This window comes from Neofelis nebulosa, chromosome 5 (genome assembly GCF_028018385.1).
Source record: "Neofelis nebulosa isolate mNeoNeb1 chromosome 5, mNeoNeb1.pri, whole genome shotgun sequence".
Classification (NCBI taxonomy): Eukaryota; Metazoa; Chordata; class Mammalia; order Carnivora; family Felidae; genus Neofelis; species Neofelis nebulosa.
Window position 1 is genome coordinate 63,400,168 of NC_080786.1, and position 20,164 is coordinate 63,420,331.

Genomic DNA, 20,164 nt, shown 5'->3' on the forward strand with positions numbered 1-20,164 from the left:
AGTTGTAGTTTCATGAAAGCTTCTGAAGATATTTCAGGTTAAGATATTGTTAACAGAAACTTTCTGCTTTGGTTACTCCTAACAGAATAGATAAATAAAAATTAAAGCATTTATATTTAGGGTTCTGTATTATGCCATCTTTAGATTTCTAATTTAGAACATTTCAACTGGTCTGTTTTATCTTAATTTTAAATTCAGTGCTACATTTGCTTTAAAATATGAGTTTAAAAACCTAATGGAATCTTTCCACAGTATTAACTATCACTATGGAATATTACTATTAATGACTAATAGACAATGTATATAACAGTGATCAATTTAACCAAAATTACTCAGGTAGATTAGATTTGATCTTTTGGAACCTCTTAATTTGTTTAGAAAAAGTATTACTGTAAAAACTATTGGGTTAAAGATTATTGGAGGAGCACCTGGGTGGCTGAGTCAGTAAAGCATTCGACTTGGGCTCAGGTCATGATCTCACAGTCTGAGTTCGAGTCCTGCATCGGGCTCTATGCTGACAGCTCAGAGCTTGGAGCCTGCTTCAGATTGTCTCCCTCTTTCTCTGCCCCTCCCCCCCCCCCTCTCTCTCTCTCTCTCTCTCTCTCTTTCTCTCTCTCTCTCTCTCTCAAAAAATAAACATTAAAAAAGTGAAAAAAAAAAAGATTATTGGAGAAGATAATATTCCTGAAATTGCAAAATGTCCCTTATAGAACACCTACGAAAAGTAAAATGTGCGTTTACAATGAAGAAAACTAGGAATCACTGCCTTTAACGGAGTGACTGAAACACTAGTAAGTGGGAGTCAGCAATCTGACATTTGTCTATCCCGTAATGTTATACAATAAGCAACACATATCGCCTATGTATTATTTTTGCCAAGAGTATTTAATACTGATTCTAATGAGGAAACAGACAAATCCAGAATGTGGGACATAACGTAAGACAACTGGACCCTGTTAAAAAAAAAAAAAAGTCAACATCACGAAGACTCAACAACAAATACGGCACTGTGAATATTTCAGCATCCATTAAAGAGACAAAAAAGGTATAGCAACCAAATGCAGTGCTTAAATCTTGATTGGATCCTGGAGAGAAAAAGAAAGCTATGAAATACACTCCAAGGACAAATAGGGGAGTTTGCCTATGAGCTGTATGTTAGGTGACGATTGAATTAATGTTGATTTTCTCAATCATGGTAATGGTATTGTGCCTAAGCAGAATTAGGGGGAACGTCCTTAATCTAAGGCAGTGGATATTTAGGTGTTTAAGGGTGAAGTGGTATGTCTGCAACTTACTTTTAAATGATTCCAAGAAAAAAAGCAGGTGTAGAGGACAGAAAGCAAAGGTGGCATAATGTTATTAATTGGTAAATCTGTGTGAAGGATGCAGGTGTTTCTTGTTCTGTTATGTCGATTCTCTGTGGGCTTAAAATTTTTCAAAATAAAAGTTGCGGGAAAATTAAAAAACACAAAAGCCCGAATGGTTATTTGAACAGTTTTACTCCATTGGCTTTGTTTTCATTTAGTTCCTCGATGCATCTATTTTAGTTTTTCACTTTGTTTTTATCCAAATATTTTTTTTCTTGCAGTGAATATCATGAAAAAAATCACAGACTTAATTATAAAAAGACTTTACTCACACTTGCTCTTCTTTTTTCTTTTTTTAACTTTTTATCTCTCTTCAGAATCCATCTACCGCAGAGGTGCACGCCGCTGGAGAAAGCTTTATTGTGCAAATGGCCACACTTTTCAAGCCAAGCGTTTTAACCGGGTAAACCATAGTTTTTTAAATGTTTGATAATTTGAGATATCTATTTTTTCCCTCACTACTGTAAAGTCTCGTTTTCCCTTTTAAAGGAGTAAATAGGGTGACAACATTCCCAGTTTGCCCGAGGGCAGTATCCCTGTTATCTCCAGGTAATTAAAAAAATTTTTTTTTAAATGTTTATTTATTTTTGAGAAAGAGAGACAGTGTGAGCAAGGGAGGGGCAGAGAGAGAGAGGGAGACACAGAATCTAAAGCAGGCTCCAGTCTCTGAGCTGTCAGCACAGAGCCCGATGCGGAGCTCGAACCCACGAACTGCGAGATCATGACCTGAGCCGAAGTCGGCGCTTAACCGACTGAGCCGCTGAGGCGCCCCTTGAGATAATTTTTAATAGCCTCTCCCTTCTTAAAACTGCTCCAGAGTGGATGATTAATTATGTGGTTATCCTAGCTAAAATAAAGTTGGCTTTTTATTTTATTTATTTATTTTTAAGTTTTATTTATTTAGAGACAGAGAGCATGTGTGCATGTGTTTGTGGAGGAGGGGCTGAGAGAGAGGGAGACAGATTATTCCAAGCAGGCTCCGTGCTGTCAGCACAGAGCCCGATGTGGGGCTTGATCCGATGAACCTTGAGATCATGACCTGGGTCAAAATGAAGAGTCAAATTCTTAACCAGCTGAGCCGCCCAGGTACCCCGAAAGTTGACTTTTTAAGTATAATTCCAAACATCCAGAAAATAAGCAAAGTTTATTTTGCAAACCAGTTAATGCTGTAATTTTAACTTTCAGTTTTGAATATAATAATTGCAAAACACTGACCTAGCTTTAACTATGTACCAGGTGCTTTTCCAAATGCTTGACGCATATTAACTCATTTAATCTTTACAACAACTTGTGAGATAGGTACTATATATTTCTATTTTATAGGTGAAAAAACTGAGGTATGGGGCAATTAAGAAACTTGCCCAAGATGACACAGCTAGTAAGTGGCAGAGCCAAGGTTTGAAAGACATTTCCAGTAGTCCATGTTTTCACTCCACTTGATAACTACAAATATATGGATCCTATTTCCATTGTAAAACTAGTGCCATGTTCTGGATTCATTAATGCAAATAAAAGCTACCACCTGAGGTTTACAAAAGTCCTTTTCTCAGTAGCACTAATATTTGAAAACCTTTGAAATAATTACTTTAGGTATTAATCTTTAAGAGAGCAGGGCTTTGCTTTGACTTCTGAACATTCTGGAAGGTTTATGTTTGCTTGGGAGTCCTTGCATAACTTTTTCTGTCATATGGTTTTCAAGTTTAATTCACTTTTACTATTTTCAATACTCTGAATTTATGTGAAGACTAAAAATTCTTGAAGTTAGAAAACAACATGCTTGCAAATTTCACTCTTGCAAACAAAACTCTTTTCTGTTCAATTTTCCTATTCTAGCTTTGGAAAAGTTATGTATGATGAAGGGAACTGAGTTAGAGAAGAAAGCCACTTATTTTCACTATTTTATGAGCAGAATGTTGGCAAATAATTGCGACTGTCTTTTGGTTAATAAAATACTGTTGAATTATTCTTTCCAGCGTGCCCACTGTGCTATCTGCACTGACCGAATATGGGGACTTGGACGCCAGGGATATAAGTGCATCAACTGCAAACTCCTGGTTCATAAGAAGTGCCACAAACTTGTCACAATTGAATGTGGGCGGCATTCTATGCCACCGGTAAGACACAGTTGTCTCTTTTTAATAGAGCATTTTCAGTAACACTACTAGAACAGAGGGCTAAAATACGGAGGTGCTAAGGAATCACAGTTTTAACAGTGTTGTTACAGAATGTAACTTTACAGTCCAGTTGATCTATGGTGAGTTTTGGAATTGTTACTACAAATTTGTAGTACATAGGTAACTTCTTTATTTAATTTGCTACAAAATCATCTGGTCTCAATTAGGAAGAGGTAGGGAAAACCATTTAAGAGACTTTTTTCTCTTCTTTAAGCCAAACTCATTAGTTTGTAGCTCCTGTTGTTCTGGAGCATCCACACCAAACAGAGATCAGCTAAGAATAATCAGAGGCTTCATGTTTGCTATTTAAAGTATGAGATTACTAGGTAGAGACTTTTTGAATTAAAAAATTTAATTTTCACTTTTTCTTTAAATATGCAATTAAAACATGTTGGTTATAGAATAAATAGAGGATACAAATGAATAAAGAGAAATTAAATACAAATCCCTCATGAGGGGCACCTGGGTGGCTCAGTTGGTTAAGCATCTGACTCATGATCTCATTCAGGTTTTGATCTCAGGATTGTGAGTTCAAGCCCTGCATTGGGCTCTGCATGGGGCATGAAGCCTACTGAAAAATTAAAAGTTAAATTAAAAATATAAAAATAGGGGCGCCTGGGTGGCTCAGTCGGTTAAGCGGCCTACTTCGGCTCAGGTCATGATCTCACAGTCTGTGAGTTCGAGCCCCGCGTCGGGCTCTGTGCTAACAGCTCAGAGCCTGGAGCCTGTTTCAGATTCTGTGTCTCCCTCTCTCTGACCCTCCCCCGTTCATGCTCTGTGTCTCTCTGTCTCAAAAATAAATAAACGTTAAAAAAAAAAATTTAAAAAAAAAAAAAAAAAAAAAAAAAATATAAAAATAAAAATGCCCCATGAAATGTCCTATCTAAAGGTAATTGTCTTGGTGTATATTCTTCCAGACCTTTTTCTTTGCAGATTTATATGCATAAACATTTAAAATTTTTCCATTCTATATGGATGTAGAATAATCTATTAGAATAGATTATAGAATAATCTATATAGAATAATCTATAATAATTGTATTCATATAGAATAATGGAAAACTTTTAAATACATTTTAAGAGTAGATATAACAGTATAATGAACTAACATATATCAATCATCCGGCTCCCACGGGTATCAACTCATGATTGATATTATTTCAGCTATACACCCCCCATAAGTGACCTGCTGTCATCCTATATAATTTTGAAACAAATCTAAAAGATAAGAACTCTTTAAAAACTAACTGAAAAACAAATTCCTTATATCAAATACTCATCCAGGCAGTGTTCAAAATTTCAGTTGCCTCATAAATGTGAAAATTTTGTTTTTACAGTTTTCATTCTGAATTAGGATCCAACTGAAGTCCATATGCAGTTGATTGATATGTGTCCTAGATATTTTCTAACTTACTGATGCTTCCATCTCTTTCTCTCTCTTGCTTTTGTCCCCCTTAAAATTTAAATGTAGAAGAAATTATGTTGTCATTTAAAGTGTTGCAGAATTTCTCTCTTTGCTTCTCCATGGTTATGTTTAAAATGTTTCCCCATCTTCTTTATTTTCTGTATGTTATAGTTGAACCTATACTTAGATTCTGGGTTTTGGTTTCTGTGGGTTGTTTTTGAGACTGCTTCATAGAAGGTGGGGTGTTTATCCATCAGAATGTGCATAATGTTTGATTTGGTCTCATTCTTTTACATACTTTTTAACAAAAATGAGATCATATATATACTGTTTTCAACCCATTTTTCTCACTCAACTATGTATTTTGGTCATCTTTCTATATCTGTCTGTCTATATCCTCATCAATTTTAGCATATTTTGTTATATGTCTGTGTCATGATTTACTTAATGTGTTCCCTATGGTTGAACATTTGACTTGTTTTCTGAATTTCCCTGTAAAGAAAATCATAATGAACTTTCTGATAAATAAATCTTATTATTTCCTTAAGGATCCAGAAGTAGAATTACTGGCCTAAAGGATATGCATTTTTAAAGAGATCTGGAGACATCTTTCTAAATTGCCTTCTAGAATGAGTGTACCATGTTTATTCATAATACCTTCTTTGGACATTGTGAAAATAGGTTATTATTAGTGACTCTTGGCTATCATAATTATTTAGCTTGTTCGTATAAGCTCAGGAATGGGTTTGTAGTTAGGGAGGTGAAAATCCCATCTTAAGGAAAAAAAACAAAGGCCAAAATTTGTGAACATAATTTATTTAGGGTATTGTTGATATTCTTGAGTATTCTTAGGTGATGGAATGACTTGTGTACATTTATAAATGTAGGAAGAAAGGGGCAGGATTAGTGATTATATTGATATTTTAGGATGGATGCTAAACACAATGAAAAATCCAAAGGCCTGTCTTTAAGACAGGCTTAAAATTACAATGGTGTAGGGGAGCTTGGCAGGCTCAGTCAGTAGAGCAAGTGACTCTTGATTGAAATGAGTCCCATGTTGGGTGTAGCGATTACTTTAAAAAAAAAAAAATCTAAAAAAAGAATCTATAACTGTATGACTTAATGTTCTTTCTCAAGTTTACCCTTTCTTGCTGGTATTCATTAAACCTGGATCCAAGATTAATGAATTAGTAGCACTTTAGTTTGAGTTAACATTTTTCCTGAGGTTATTGGCAGTTAGTGGGTTAAGTCAGTTTCTAGAAGATAAGTCTTTTCCTTATTTGGATCATTGGCACTTTTGAGAATCTTCAGAAAAATGGGAAAATCCATGAAATTTTAGGTTTATAGACCATTTTGAAGTCCATCTCTGGACTCAGCTAAGGAACGTATGTACTAATGACTTCTTTTGTTAGAGATGTAAAGTGAATGTATGGAGCTCAAAGGAAAAATAGTGTAGAAGAGAAACAGATGAGAGTATATAGAAGTTTAATTTGATTGCTAATTGATGGTCTGAAGTTAGTATTCTGTTTCTTCTGTTATCTGTAAAATGTGACTAATGTTACCTCATTCACAAGAATATTGCATGGTTTCATATAATAAAATTAAAGTAAATTAAATATAGTAAAAACAATTCTCACTTATTAAGTTATTCTTTCAAGCTTAAATTTTAATATGCTGTGTCTCATCAAAATAATGTTGTTTCTGAATTAATAGAGGTATTGGGATTTAAAAAGAACCCACTAAATTACTATATCTTTGGAAATGTTTGTAGGAACCAGTGATGCCCATGGATCAGTCATCCATGCATTCAGACCATGCACAGACAGGTAAGAATCCCACTGGTACTAACCATTGTTCGTCAACAAAGTATCATTTAAAGACTTCTTTAGGTAACTCTTTAACTTAAATTTAAAAACATTTATGTTGTTGCCAAAAGAAGTTAGGTTACCATATTTTGCGGTGGTGTTATCGGTCACAATATTTAACATATACCTGTGGCATTTTAAGAAGACAACTATGTAAATTACAACAAATGACTCTTCCCTAATTCAGGTGAATTTCTTCTGAGACCTTTTTAAAATTCAACAAACCTAGTTTTTTCAGTAATGAAAACATACTGATATTGTGGGCCACGTTGACTATGTTCAGGTGATCTGTTTTTATTAAAAGCTTTATTATCAGAAGTAGAAATTATGGGGGCGCCTGGGTGGCTCAGTCGGTTGAGCATCCCACTTCGGCTCAGGTCATGATATCACAGCTCATGAGTTCGAGCCCCATGTCGGGCTCTGTGCTGACAGCTCGGAGCCTGGAGCCTGCTTCGGATTTTGTGTCGCCTTCTCTCTCTGCCTCTAACCCACTCGCATTCTGCCTGTCTCTCTGAAAAATAAATAAATAAACATTAAAAAAAAATTTAAGATGTAGAAATTATGTAAAAGATATAGAGATGTAGTATAGAAAATTCAAAAAAGATCATGTGAGTTCCAATGTCAAATAGATACAGAACCTTAAATATGTATCTGGGAAATTTGGAGAGCTGTTAACCAGGACAGAGCATACTGATCTCAGAAGAGTCAAGAAAAGGAAGATGAGGGAGTTTTTCTGGAAGGACAGAATACAGTCTCTTATTCATGCAATCTGTGAAATATGGGTGTTTTTGTTTTGTTTTGTTTTGTTTTGCCCCAAGTAGTTCCAAGGAATAGAAACCTGTAGTCCAGTTTTTGAGTATGAAGAAAGTGAGGAGTAAAAACCAAAGGCCCCCTCTCTCTATGCCTTAGTCATACTAAAATAATTAAGGTTTATGGAGTCATCCTTGTAGAAGGAATTGATTACTTTGTGAAGAGGAGAAATATTTTTAAAAAAACAAAAATATTTGTTAAAATCAATACTTGGCTGTTAATTGGTTCTTGTTCTCTACTCTCATTAAAGATTAGGAGTTGACTCATAAATACATACAATTTATTACTAGTAGGACAAATATTCCATTTTAAATAGTGAAAACTTGAGGGTGCCTGGATGGCTCAGTTGGTCAAGCATCTGACTCTTTTTTTTTTTCTTAATTTTTTATATTTTATTTATTTGGGGTGGGGGGGAAGGGGTAAAGGGAGAGGGAGACATAGAATCCAAAGCAGGCTCCAGGCTCTGAGCTGTAAGCACAGAGCCTGATGGGGGCTTGGACTCACAGACCGTGAGATCATGACCTGAACCAAAGTCAGATGCTTAACCCACTGAGCCACCCAGGCGCCCCAAGTATCTGACTCTTGATCTCAGCTCAGGTCTTGATCTCAGGGTTGTGAGTTCAAACCCCATGTTGGGCTCTGCTCCGGGAGTAAAGCCTACTTAAAAAAATAAAATTAAATAATGAAAACTTATTCTGAAATAGAAACTTAAATCACGAGAACACTTTAAGTCAAGCTCAGTTAACGGGTACTATTGTTTTTCTCCTTTTTTTTTTTTGTGGGGGGGGATTGGATTTTCAGTAATTCCATATAATCCTTCAAGTCATGAGAGTTTGGACCAAGTTGGTGAAGAAAAGGAGGTAAGATAATTAGTTTTATTGTATATTACATCATTAGCTTTTTAATAAGACTTGACAGTTAAAAAATATGAAAATTAACTTGCTTAGATTTTAAATCATAATGGTAAAATGCAGGAATGATTTTTAATGATGTTTGAGTTTTATTCTGATTTAATCTAATAATTGCTAATTTCATTTAAATTAAATCTGGTGGGATAACTTCTTTATCCTTTTATTTATTTTTTTAACAGGAGAAAATCAAATTTAATAACCATACAGGGGTAACTTATTTTTATTTAAGACATCATAATCTAAAAAATTATTAAAATTTTAATTTAATATAAGAGTGAGGTTTAGAATACTTGGTAGTATTATTAAGATATATTGTAGATCCTTCCATATTATGGGCTAGTTGTTTATTTCAAGTATAAATGATTAAGCATCTTAAATACTATTATTTTTTCTATTAAATGTTTTATCAACTTTTAAAGCAGTAAGTTTTTAGTTAAAGATATTTAATTAAAATAATATTTAAAAAAAAATATCTTGTAGTGAAAAAGACTTAGGGGCACCTGAATGGTTCAGTCAGTTAAGTGTCTAACTCTTGATTTCAGCTGTTTGTGATCTCATGGTTCGTGGGTTCAGGCCCCATGTCGGGCTTTGCACTGACAGCACAGAGCCTGCTTGGGATTCTCTCTCTCCCTCCCCCCACTCTTTCTGCCCGTTCCCCACTTGGGCTCTCTCTTTCTCTCAAAATAAATAAATAAATCTTAAGGGGAAAAAAAAAGATTCATCATGTTTCACACCTTCCACTCCCACTTTGACTTCTGAGAGGCAGCTCTTTTTAATCATTTCTAGTTATGCCTATGTTTATAACTCTTCAATTTTCCAACTTTATATATTGCAGGCCAGAAAGATTTTGTTCACAATTCCTCCCCCTTTTTCCATCTCTTTCCAATATTTGATAGGTATATTATGTTTTACTCCTAGTTACCTTTAAAAAAAATCCCAACTTTGGGGCACCTGGGTCTCATTTGGTTAAGCACCTGACTTGATTTCAGTTCATGTCATGATCTCCCAGTTTGTGAGATCGAGCCCTGCATTGATTGGGCTCTGCACTGACAACGTGGAGCCTGCCTGGGATTCTGTCTCTCCCTCTCTCTCTGCCTCTCCCTTGCTTGTGCTTTCTCTTTCTCTCTCAAAAATAAACAATGAATAAATAAATAAATAAATTCCCACCTTTTTATTGTGGAAAATTTCAAACACAATTAAAAGTAAACAGAGTAGTATAACAAAGCCCCTGTATCCATTACCCAGATAAAACAGTTATCAGTATATGGCCAATGTTGTTTTGGCTATCCATTTCCCTTATTCCTGTATTATATATACTCCTTTATTATATTTTATATTATCTGCATGAGATAATCTTTCTTCTTGAAAAACTCAATATTTCCTTTAGTGAGAAGGTACTAATGATGTATTTCTTTAGTTTGCGTTTGTCTGAAAATGTTTGTATTTCACTTTTGTTTTGAAGGCTATTTTTATAGATCAGCAGGGTTTGTTTTATTAGATCCTTTAAAGGTGGCATACCACTAGTTTCTGGTTTCTGTCTTGTTAGTGATTCTGTGAAGGTACTGTGCTTTTTGTTCCATTTCATTCTCTTTTGTAGTTTCAGTTAACCACATTTAATTTTTTTTTTAATGTTTATTTCTAAGACAGAGAGAGACAGAGCGTGAGTGGGGGAGGGGCAGAGGGAGACACAGAAGCAGAAGCAAGCTCCAGGCTCTGAGCCATCAGCACAGAGCCCGATGCGGGGCTCGAACTCACGAACCGCGAGATCATGACCTGAGCCAAGTCGGATGCTCAACCGACTGAGCCACCCAGGCGCCCCCAGTTAACCACATTTAAAGTCTGTATATTACCTTTCCTTCTTACCATTCTATGCTTTCTTCATCTACTCTAATCTGGTTTCTTTTACTCTTCTTTATTTATTCTTGTTATCACATCAGATTATTATTTCTAGATTTTTGTGTGACCCTTCTCTTGAAACCTCATTCTCCTTCAGTTTTCATGATACTTTTTTTTTTCTTTTTTGTGCTTACTAGTTTTTCTCAAAATTTGCTCTTTGTTTTCTTGATACTCTTCACTTGAGAAAATTCATACTTAATTCTTATGGGTACATGTTGATTGTATGTGGAGGATTTTGCAGATGTGTTAAAACAGATTATCTTCGGTCTTGTCTATAAATTACCAGAAGCCCAAGTTTCTAGTTGTAAATGGATTATAAGGCTGGTTTTGTCATTCCAAAAGAGCTTGGTATTGTGTAGAAAAGAATGTTTTCCATTAGTTAAGCTGCCTCATGCTTATTTTCTGTTTATAGCTTCCAAAAATATCTCTGAATATATCCGCTCATTAGTCCAGATTTGATATATCAAGCTTCCAGTGGACTCTTTAATCTTGCAATCCCATTGTATCTTGTATCTTCAGTATGAAAAACCAAGCCCATTATCTCAACAGCTCTGTTAATCTTATCCTATGTGCACTTTGTTTTTCTGTCAGTATTACCTCCAGTCTCCCAGTCATCAAAGTTAGTGTCATTTTTTTTAATTCACGTATCTCCATTGTCTTCATACCCAAAGTTATCACATCTTAAGACATCCTTTAACATTTCTCAGATTTCAACTCTCTCTCCGTTCCTATCAGTACCCTTCTGACCTCAACCCATGAATTCATCCTTTCCTTGAGTAGATTATATCGTTTGGAATGAATAAGAAAAGAATTATTAAGAACTTAAATCAGAAAATACTTAAAAAAACATCTTAACCAGGTACTGGAAATATAATGTATTATGCAAAATTCCTCCAGGTATAACTATTTGATATTAATGTTCTCGACAGGCAATGAACACCAGAGAAAGTGGCAAAGCTTCATCCAGTTTAGGTCTTCAAGATTTTGATTTGCTTCGGGTAATAGGCAGAGGAAGTTATGCCAAAGTATTATTGGTGAGATTAAAAAAAACAGATCGTATTTATGCAATGAAAGTTGTGAAAAAAGAATTGGTCAATGATGATGAGGTAAGTAAGCACAATGATGTTTTATCATTTCTGAACTGTTAAGTTGGCTTAAGTGTACTACTTCAGAGAAAACCTCAATGTTTTGTCTTATCATTTCAGTCTACATTTCTAAATATATGCTTCAAACAGATTACATAAGATATATTTAGTGTAATCTGATGACTACTAGATTTTTAAGAAATAAAAATCAAGCCATATTATTATCAAGGAAAAGTACTTGATCTTTGTAGAAGTTTTCTAGACTGTTTCATAATACTGAAAGATTTATTGGTGTTTTTGTATATAAGCTGTTGTTTCATGATTATCATGAAGCAGTAGTAGTTAGTTACTTACTTGTATTTGTGATAATTGAATTACTAAGAACAAATTTATCATAGTTTTGATGATAATTCAGTTTGACATGGATTTCTTTCATATTTTGAAATAGGATATTGATTGGGTACAGACAGAGAAGCATGTTTTTGAGCAGGCATCTAATCATCCTTTTCTTGTTGGGCTGCATTCTTGCTTTCAGACAGAAAGCAGGTAAGATTGAAAGATAATGGAATGATTCCTGGGCTCTACACCTTTTGGTATATTACACAGTGAAAACTGCTTTCTACTATAAGCCGGAAGCGGAAGACATGGAGATGGACACAAGAGTACTCTGCTTAAAATTTCCTGCTACTCATACTCCAATCAGTGATAGCCATCTAACGGTGGATCGGCAGTAGGAAATTTCCTGCTTTGGGCAAAAAAAAAAAAAAAAAAAGACCAGGTCATAAATATGGCACTAAAAATCTAACTTTTTAAGTATCTTCAAGATTCTAGTTTTAGGACTTAAAGTTTCCTAGAGTTTAACTAGAGAGAGAAATCCTAACTTCTTTACCTTAAGTGACAGTTAAATAAGACTTGTTTTGCAAGGGCCAAAGTTGAGGTGAGAGTAAGAGGCTCTGGATTGCTAGTGGTACTACTTTCAAATGGAAGAAGCAGTTCTCACAGTTATGCTGGTTTACTTTTTTGTGTCTTCCATGATTAAACAGGTTTCTTCTCCAACTACCCTTTGTTTCTGCCAAATTCCTAGAGTGTTTGTTCAGGATAAATCTGGAGAATGCTCTCTATGTTGTAACTGCTCTCTATAGTGTTTAGAAATGCAAAGTTACACTGCCTCGTTTTGGATTTTGGTGTCATGTGCTCTCTCCTGTGTTTTTTTATTTTTATTTTTTAAGCCCACTGACATGTAAAGTTCCTAGAGTTAAGCCCTGCTAATTTTCTTTCTTTCTTTCTTTTTAATTTTGTTTCTCCCACGTTTTCATTTAAATTCCAGTTCATTCACATACAGTGTAATATTAGTTTCAGGTATAGAATTTAGTGAGTCATCACTGACCTATAACACCCAGTGCTCATCACAGGTGTCCTCCTTAATCCCATCACCCATTTAATGCATCGTCCCCATCCACCTCCCCACCAGTAACCATCAGTTTGTTCTCTGTAGTTGAGTCTGTTTCTTGGTTTGCCTCTCTTTTTTCCTTCCTGTGTTCATTTGGGTTTTTTTTTTTTCTTATCTCTTCTGTGTTTTAGATTGTTCTTTGTCATAGAGTATGTAAATGGAGGAGATCTAATGTTTCATATGCAGCGACAAAGAAAACTTCCTGAAGAACATGCCAGGTACTGTTGGATTTTTGTCTGGGGTCGTGGGTAGGGGATGCTATGGGACTTTTTATGTGCCAGTGTTTGAAAGGGTAGATAAATCACTTATTTTGATACTAGTTAATTTTTTGGAAGTCATATAGAGGCTAAGGTAAAAGTTTATATTATAACATATGTGTAACATTATGTATTTACATATATTAACGTAAGTAATTGAAAAGTATAAAAACTATTCAAGGGGAAGCCTTCAGTTTACTAAACCCAATTATTTTATCTATTCAACATCCACCATTGAAATAATTGATGGATTTACACTTATTTGTATATGCTTGAGAGTAATAAAACAATTCCTCTTAAGGTTTTATGTAATTCTGACTATTCTTCCTGTAATTACAATTTCTGAATTGTTCTGCCTTTGGCTTTTTTTTCTCTGATCTCATACATGTTGATGAATAAGAAAAGATCATTAAATATTATTTATTTATTTGTTTATTTTCTGTCCTTAATTTGACATCATTATATAAGATTGTAAATTGCTTATATGTTGGGGGAATTAGGTAGGGAAGGATCATGGCCTTGGAGAAGTTTAATTCATCAGTGCCATGATTTGTTTTGTTTTGTACTCATAATTAGCAATAATTCTCACCCTGTTGTGCTCCGCAAAAGATGAGGCGTATGAGTTTGTATATGCGTGTGACAAAGGTTAAAGATTTTATTTTTGTAAGTACTTAGTGGAAATCTTTTTTTTTTAAATTTTTTTATTTTTTAGTGTTTATTTTTGAGAGAGAGAGAGAGACAAAGAGTGCAAGTGGGGGAGGGTCAGAGAGAGAGAGGGAGACACAGAATCTGAAGCAGGCTCCAGCCTCTGAGCTGTCAGCACAAAGCCTGATGCAGGGCTCGAACTCACAAACAGTGAGACCATGACATGAGCCAAAGTCGGACGCTTAACCAACTGAGCCACCCAGGTGCCCCAATTTAGTGGAAATCTTGCTAATACATTGATTCTTTCTTATCAAAAAGAGATACTATCCTTCAATTTTATAAAAAGGTAGAAATTGTACTAATCTAATCTCAGACCAAACTGTGTTTTGTTTTACTTTCCTGTATGTTCATTTATTTAGTCTTTATTAAATGGTTGCCCTTCATAGCAGAGCCGCAAATGACATTTCTAATTGTGACCAGAGCCTGTATTTATTCCTTGTTTGTTCAGCTGGACATGGGGAAAGTAGTTTTTACGTATTAAAGTGTCAGTTCTGGTTTTGTGCTTTTCTGGGAACCAAAGTACAAAATAAGGGCTCAGGTTCTCTATTCATAGAATTAAGTAACTGAGAAGGTTTGTGTTATGTACCTCCAAACATGATCATGATAACATTCCCCAAAGTAGCAATAAACCAACTTGAGTGTTTTATTCTCATTGTTCAGGTCAAAAGTTCTGGTTATCGCCAATGAGTTAGTGGCAGTTTTTAAAAAACCCTCTCTTTGATGTTAAATGGTATGGTTGTAGGATAATTCATTTTCTAGAATTTTGGTATGCATTTTATAGTTTGAGTTAAACTTTTAGTTATTTTTTTTTTTTTTTAATTCTAGACCAATCAATGATTCTTAGCATTTGGAGAGATCATTTGTCTCTTAGAGAAGTGATAGAAGCTATGGAAACTCTGTAGAGGGAGGAGATGTAGGTGTACACACGTACGCACAACTGAGCCTCTGGTTGTAGCAGTGTGGACTGTCTGAAGTCTATGGAAGGACCCAGATTAAGAACTTCTGTTTGAGACTTTCAAATTAATAATTTTTTGAAAAGTATGGGTTCAATGTAGACTGGAACTTCTGTAATAGTGTTTTCGGCTCAGGTATTTTTTTCTTTATTTCTTTTTAATTTTTTAAAAGTTTATTTATTTTGAGAGAGCAAGCATGTGCGAGAGAGTGCACACACATGCGCGCATGCTCGAGCAGGGGATGGGCACAGAGAGAGGAGAGAGAATCCCAAGCAAGCTCTATGCTGTCAGCACAGAGCCTGATAGGGAGCTCGAATCCACGAGCCACGAGATCATGACCTGAGCTGAAGTCAGACACTCAATGACCTGAGCCACCCAGGCACCCTTAAGATATTTTAAAGTGTACTTCAGTTTGTGTTTTGGTGTCATTTCTAAAAACATAGGGAGAAAAAAATCTTTTGACACGATTTTGGTGTTTTCATTTGCAGATGGGGATAGGACTTAAATAACCTCTTCTAGAAACTTACCACAATTCCGAAATTTGAATCAAATGAGTTATTTTTCTTTTTAGATTTTACTCTGCAGAAATCAGTCTAGCATTAAATTATCTTCATGAACGAGGGATAATTTATAGAGATTTGAAATTGGACAATGTATTGCTGGACTCAGAAGGACATATCAAACTGACTGACTATGGCATGTGTAAGGTGAGAGGCATTTCTAGTTAATCAGAAGGTCTCAGCAGCTCATAAAATTGTTTTGGTAAAATAACAATATTTAAAGATGGAGAAATGATTGCTACCCTGTTTGGGATGCTTTTTGGAATTTTAGCACAAAGAAAAATATACATGTTTTCTAATCATTTACAAAAGTCTGTATTTTCTGTGACTGTTATATGTGCTATAATAAGAGTTAATTTCTTTTTATTGTCTGTAACATTTTATTTTGAATGTTGTGAAAGTATGGGAGAAAATTTGGAAATAAAAATTGTCTGCAATCCCATGACTTTAGCATAACTACTTGCGTGTCACCTTCTAGTTTTCGCCATTTAATTGTGACTCGTGATAATGTATTCAAGATTTTCCCAGGAAATGTATCATTTTTTGTATTTAAAATTTAAATATCTTACATAAAGTACAGTAGAACAAAATAAGAATTTCAGTTACTCTCAGGACATGTCCTTTATTTCTCGGACCTATATTCTTTTTGTAACAGTTTTTTATTTAAGAGTCCAGTGTTTTTCCACAAAATGTGTAGGGTGCTACTCTCCTTGTTGTAGTAGCTGGGCCAGAATTATCTGCACACGGTAATATGGCAACAAGCATGTAAACGTATGGATCACATTCTCCCATTTACCTGACGGAAGTGCCTCCAGAGCTTGGAGACTATTTAAACTATTTAAATGCTAACATTAAGTAAGACACTCTAGCAGTATTGAAGATTTAATGTCATTATCTCTTGATAATGACCTTAAAAGAAAATCTTTACCTCAGGTATTTTTGCTTTTAGGTACAAAACTCAGGCATTTTTATCTTTTCTTATATTAAATTTCTATTTCCTTAAAATTTTCTATTATACACATCTTTAGTTATAAACAAGTAAACATTTAGTAGGCAAACCCCTATATATCCATTTTTTATGAGATTTGTGATACCTTTTTTTTAATCTCTGTCACTTTTTTACCAGGGGATTTTTTTCTTATTTCAAAAGAAAAATGTCCTATAATTTGTCAAAGGAAAATAAAGCTGAACAGCAACAACAAAAAACCCATTAAAAATGTTAACCTTGTTAGAAAGTGTATACACATTAAAACAATAGTCTTTATTTTTGCATGCCAGATACTGTTTTGTTTTTTTTTAATTATAATAGTCTGCTTACAAGAGTCTGAAGAAATGGCATTCTTCTATGTCATTGGTGAGTGTATGCGTTGTTATAACTGTTTGTAAAGCAGTTTGGTGAGGATGTATCAGGAATCTGAAAGATATACAGGCACACTCTTTGATTTAGAACTTCTGCCTCTGGGATATTCTTTTTTTACATTTACATCCAAGTTAGTTATCATATAGTGCAATAATGATTTCAGCAGTAGAATCCAGTGATTCATCCCCTACATATAATGTCCAGTGCTCATCCCAACAAGTGTCTTCCTTAATTCCCCTTGCCCATTCAGCCCACCCCTGACCCAGAACCCCCTCCAGCAACCCTCAGTTCTCTATATTTAAAAGTCTCTTATATTTTGTTCCCCTCCCTGTTTTTATATTATTTTTGCTTCTCTTCCCTTATGTTCATCTGTTTTGTACCTTAACTTCCACATATGAGTAAAGTCATACGATAATTGTCTTTCTCTTACTGACCAATTTCACTTAGCATAATACACTCAAGTTCCATCCATGTTGTTGCAAATGGCAAGATTTCACTGTTTTTGATTGCCGAGTAATACTCCATTGTGTATATATACCACATCTTCTTTATCCATTCATCTGGACATTTGGGCTCTTTCCATACTTTGACTATTGTCTATAGTGCTGCTATAAACATTGGGGTGCATGTGTCCCTTCGAAACAGCACACCTGTATCCTTTGGATAAATACCTAGTAGTGCAATTGCTGGGTCATAGGGTAGTTCTATTTTTAATTTTTTGAGGAACCTCCATATTGTTTTCCAAAGTGGCTGCACCAGTTTCCATTCCCATTAGCAGTGCAAAAGGGTTCCTCTTTCTCCACATCCTTGCCAGCATCTGTTGTTGTCTGAGTTGTTAATTTTAGCCATTCTGACAGGTATGAGGTGGTATCTCATCATGGTTTTGATTTGTATTTCCCTGATGATGAGTGACGTTGAGCATCTTTTCATGTGTCTGTTAACCATCTGGATGTCTTTTGCCCATTTCTTCACTGGATTATTTGTCTTTTGGGTGTTGAGTTTGATAAATTCTTTATAGATTTTGGATACTAACCCTTTGATACATCATTTGCAAATATCTTTTCTGCCTCCGGGATATCCTGAGTAAATTTTTTGGCCTATGAGAAAAGGCTTATGACCAAAATTTTTTTCTTGTAGTTGGTGATAAATATTTTAAATATTTTAAATAATCTAAATGGCTGGTAAGGAGAATAATTAGGGGAAATTATAGAGTGACCACAAAACATAGCATTATAAAGTCATTTAGAAGATGTTTGCCAAAACTTCATAACAATATAAAATGTTTATAAATAACATTAAATAGAGTTTTAAAGTATGGCATTGTCTGTTTCTTTTTTTATTTTTATTTTTTTAAACTTTTTTTTTTCAATGTTTCTTTATTTTTGAGAGATAGAGCACAAGCAGGGGCAGGGAGAGGGGGAGACACAGAATCCGAAGCGGGCTCCAGGCTCTGAGCTGTCAGCACAGAGCCCGATGTGGGGCTCGAACTCACGGACCGCGAGGTCATGACCTGAGCTGAAGTCGGATGCTTAACCAACTGAGCCACCCAGGCGCCCCTGGCATTGTCTGTTTCTATATGTGTTGTTGTATGTTCTATTATGTAGCATCATACATTCTGTTTACTTTTACATATTTTTGAGGTTATTATAATGGGCATGCATTACTTAATAAAACTCACAAAAATGAATTGCCTTTTACTTAATTGTAAATTTACTGTTAGTTAGCTTGTTTTTATTTTTTTTTCAACGTTTTTTTTTTATTTATTTTTGGGACAGAGAGAGACAGAGCATGAATGGGGGAGGGGCAGAGAGAGAGGGAGACACAGAATCGGAAACAGGCTCCAGGCTCCGAGCCATCAGCCCAGAGCCTGACGCGGGGCTCGAACTCACGGACCGTGAGATCGTGACCTGGCTGAAGTCGGACGCCCAACCGACTGCGCCACCCAGGCGCCCCAGTTAGCTTGTTTTTAAACTATCTTTTTATTGTTGATATCTTATTTAATTGCCTTGTGGCCAGAAAATGGTCTGAATGATATTAGTTCTTTGAAAATATATTGAGATTTCCTTTGTGACTTAGTATTTGGTCAGTATCCCATATGTACTTTAAAAAGGATATATAAACTCTTTTTTGCATGCAGGGAGTCTATGGCCTTCACACTCTCTCTTTTCTTTCCCCTTTTCTTCTCATGTACACATAGATTATACATATTTGTATGTATGTATATTATATGTAGGTATATACATATTCTATGTATATGTATACATATGTATAATATGTATATGTATGTATATACGTATTATATGTATGCATACATATGTATATGTATAATATACATACGATGTATATTATATATGTATATGTATATTTTATATATACATATAATATATATATTTAGCTTTTGTCAAATCTTTTTCTGCTTACTAATTTTTTTGTCTGTATGATATGTCATTTTCTGATACAGATGTTTTGAAATCACCTGTCATGATTTGGGATTGTATTATCAGTTCAGCCTGCTATATCAATATACTGTAGACTAAGTGGCTTAAAAGACATTTATTTCTCATAGTTCTGGAGACTGGGAAGTTCAAGATCAAAGTACTAGTAGATCCAGTGTCTGGTGAAGGCACTCTTTATGGTTTGCAGATGCATGAAGGCACTCTTCATGGCTTGCAGATGGGTGAAGGCATTCTTCACGGTTTGCAGATGTGTCTTTTTGTTGTATTCTTACATGGCAGGGAGAGAAAGAGGGAGTTCTCTTCCTCTTATAAAGACACTAATCCCATCATCCCTAATAACTAATTACCTCCCAAAGTCTCCGGTCTCCCAGTGTTATCACATTAAGTCTTCAACATATGAATTGCGGGGGTGGGTGGGGGGGCATACAAATGTCCATTCCATAGCAGGGATTGTGAAATTCTTCTAATTTGTCTATTTTTACTTTGTGTTTTGAGGCTGTGTTGTTAGGTGCATACAGTTTGTTATAAATTTTTGGTGATTGTTCCATTTCTCAGTGTGTAGTTTTTCTGTTATACACATTAGTGTCTTCTGCCTTAATTTTTTCCATCTAGTAGCTATTGAAATACAAAGCCAAAAAATTTGTGCCTTAGGAAAAACAACCAACAGTGCTTGTGTTAGCAGGTGGGATTTAAAGTGCTTTTCTTCATAAAATATGATTCCTTTTACTCATATAATTAAAATTTTTATATTAAATTTTTACCTGAATATAAATTATTTCAAGTATCGGGGCGCCTGGGTGGCTCAGTCGGTTAAGCGTCCGACTTTGGCTCAGGTCACGATCTCGCGGTATGTGAGTTCGAGCCCTGCGTCGGGCTCTGTGCTGACTGCTCAGAGCCTGGAGCCTGTTTCA

At 35.1% G+C, this 20,164-nt stretch overlaps 1 protein-coding gene across 1 annotated transcript in view; it reads left to right on the forward strand.

The window, feature by feature from the left end:
* PRKCI (protein kinase C iota) overlaps positions 1-20,164 on the forward strand; it is a 72,561-nt gene that overhangs the window by 41,156 nt on the left and 11,241 nt on the right. The window contains exons 5-12 of the mRNA XM_058730480.1: positions 1,685-1,770; positions 3,341-3,481; positions 6,717-6,771; positions 8,422-8,480; positions 11,357-11,533; positions 11,961-12,058; positions 13,094-13,180; positions 15,449-15,584. Coding sequence (XP_058586463.1) covers positions 1,685-1,770; positions 3,341-3,481; positions 6,717-6,771; positions 8,422-8,480; positions 11,357-11,533; positions 11,961-12,058; positions 13,094-13,180; positions 15,449-15,584 — 839 coding nt within the window. The remainder of the gene's footprint in view (positions 1-1,684; positions 1,771-3,340; positions 3,482-6,716; positions 6,772-8,421; positions 8,481-11,356; positions 11,534-11,960; positions 12,059-13,093; positions 13,181-15,448; positions 15,585-20,164) is intronic.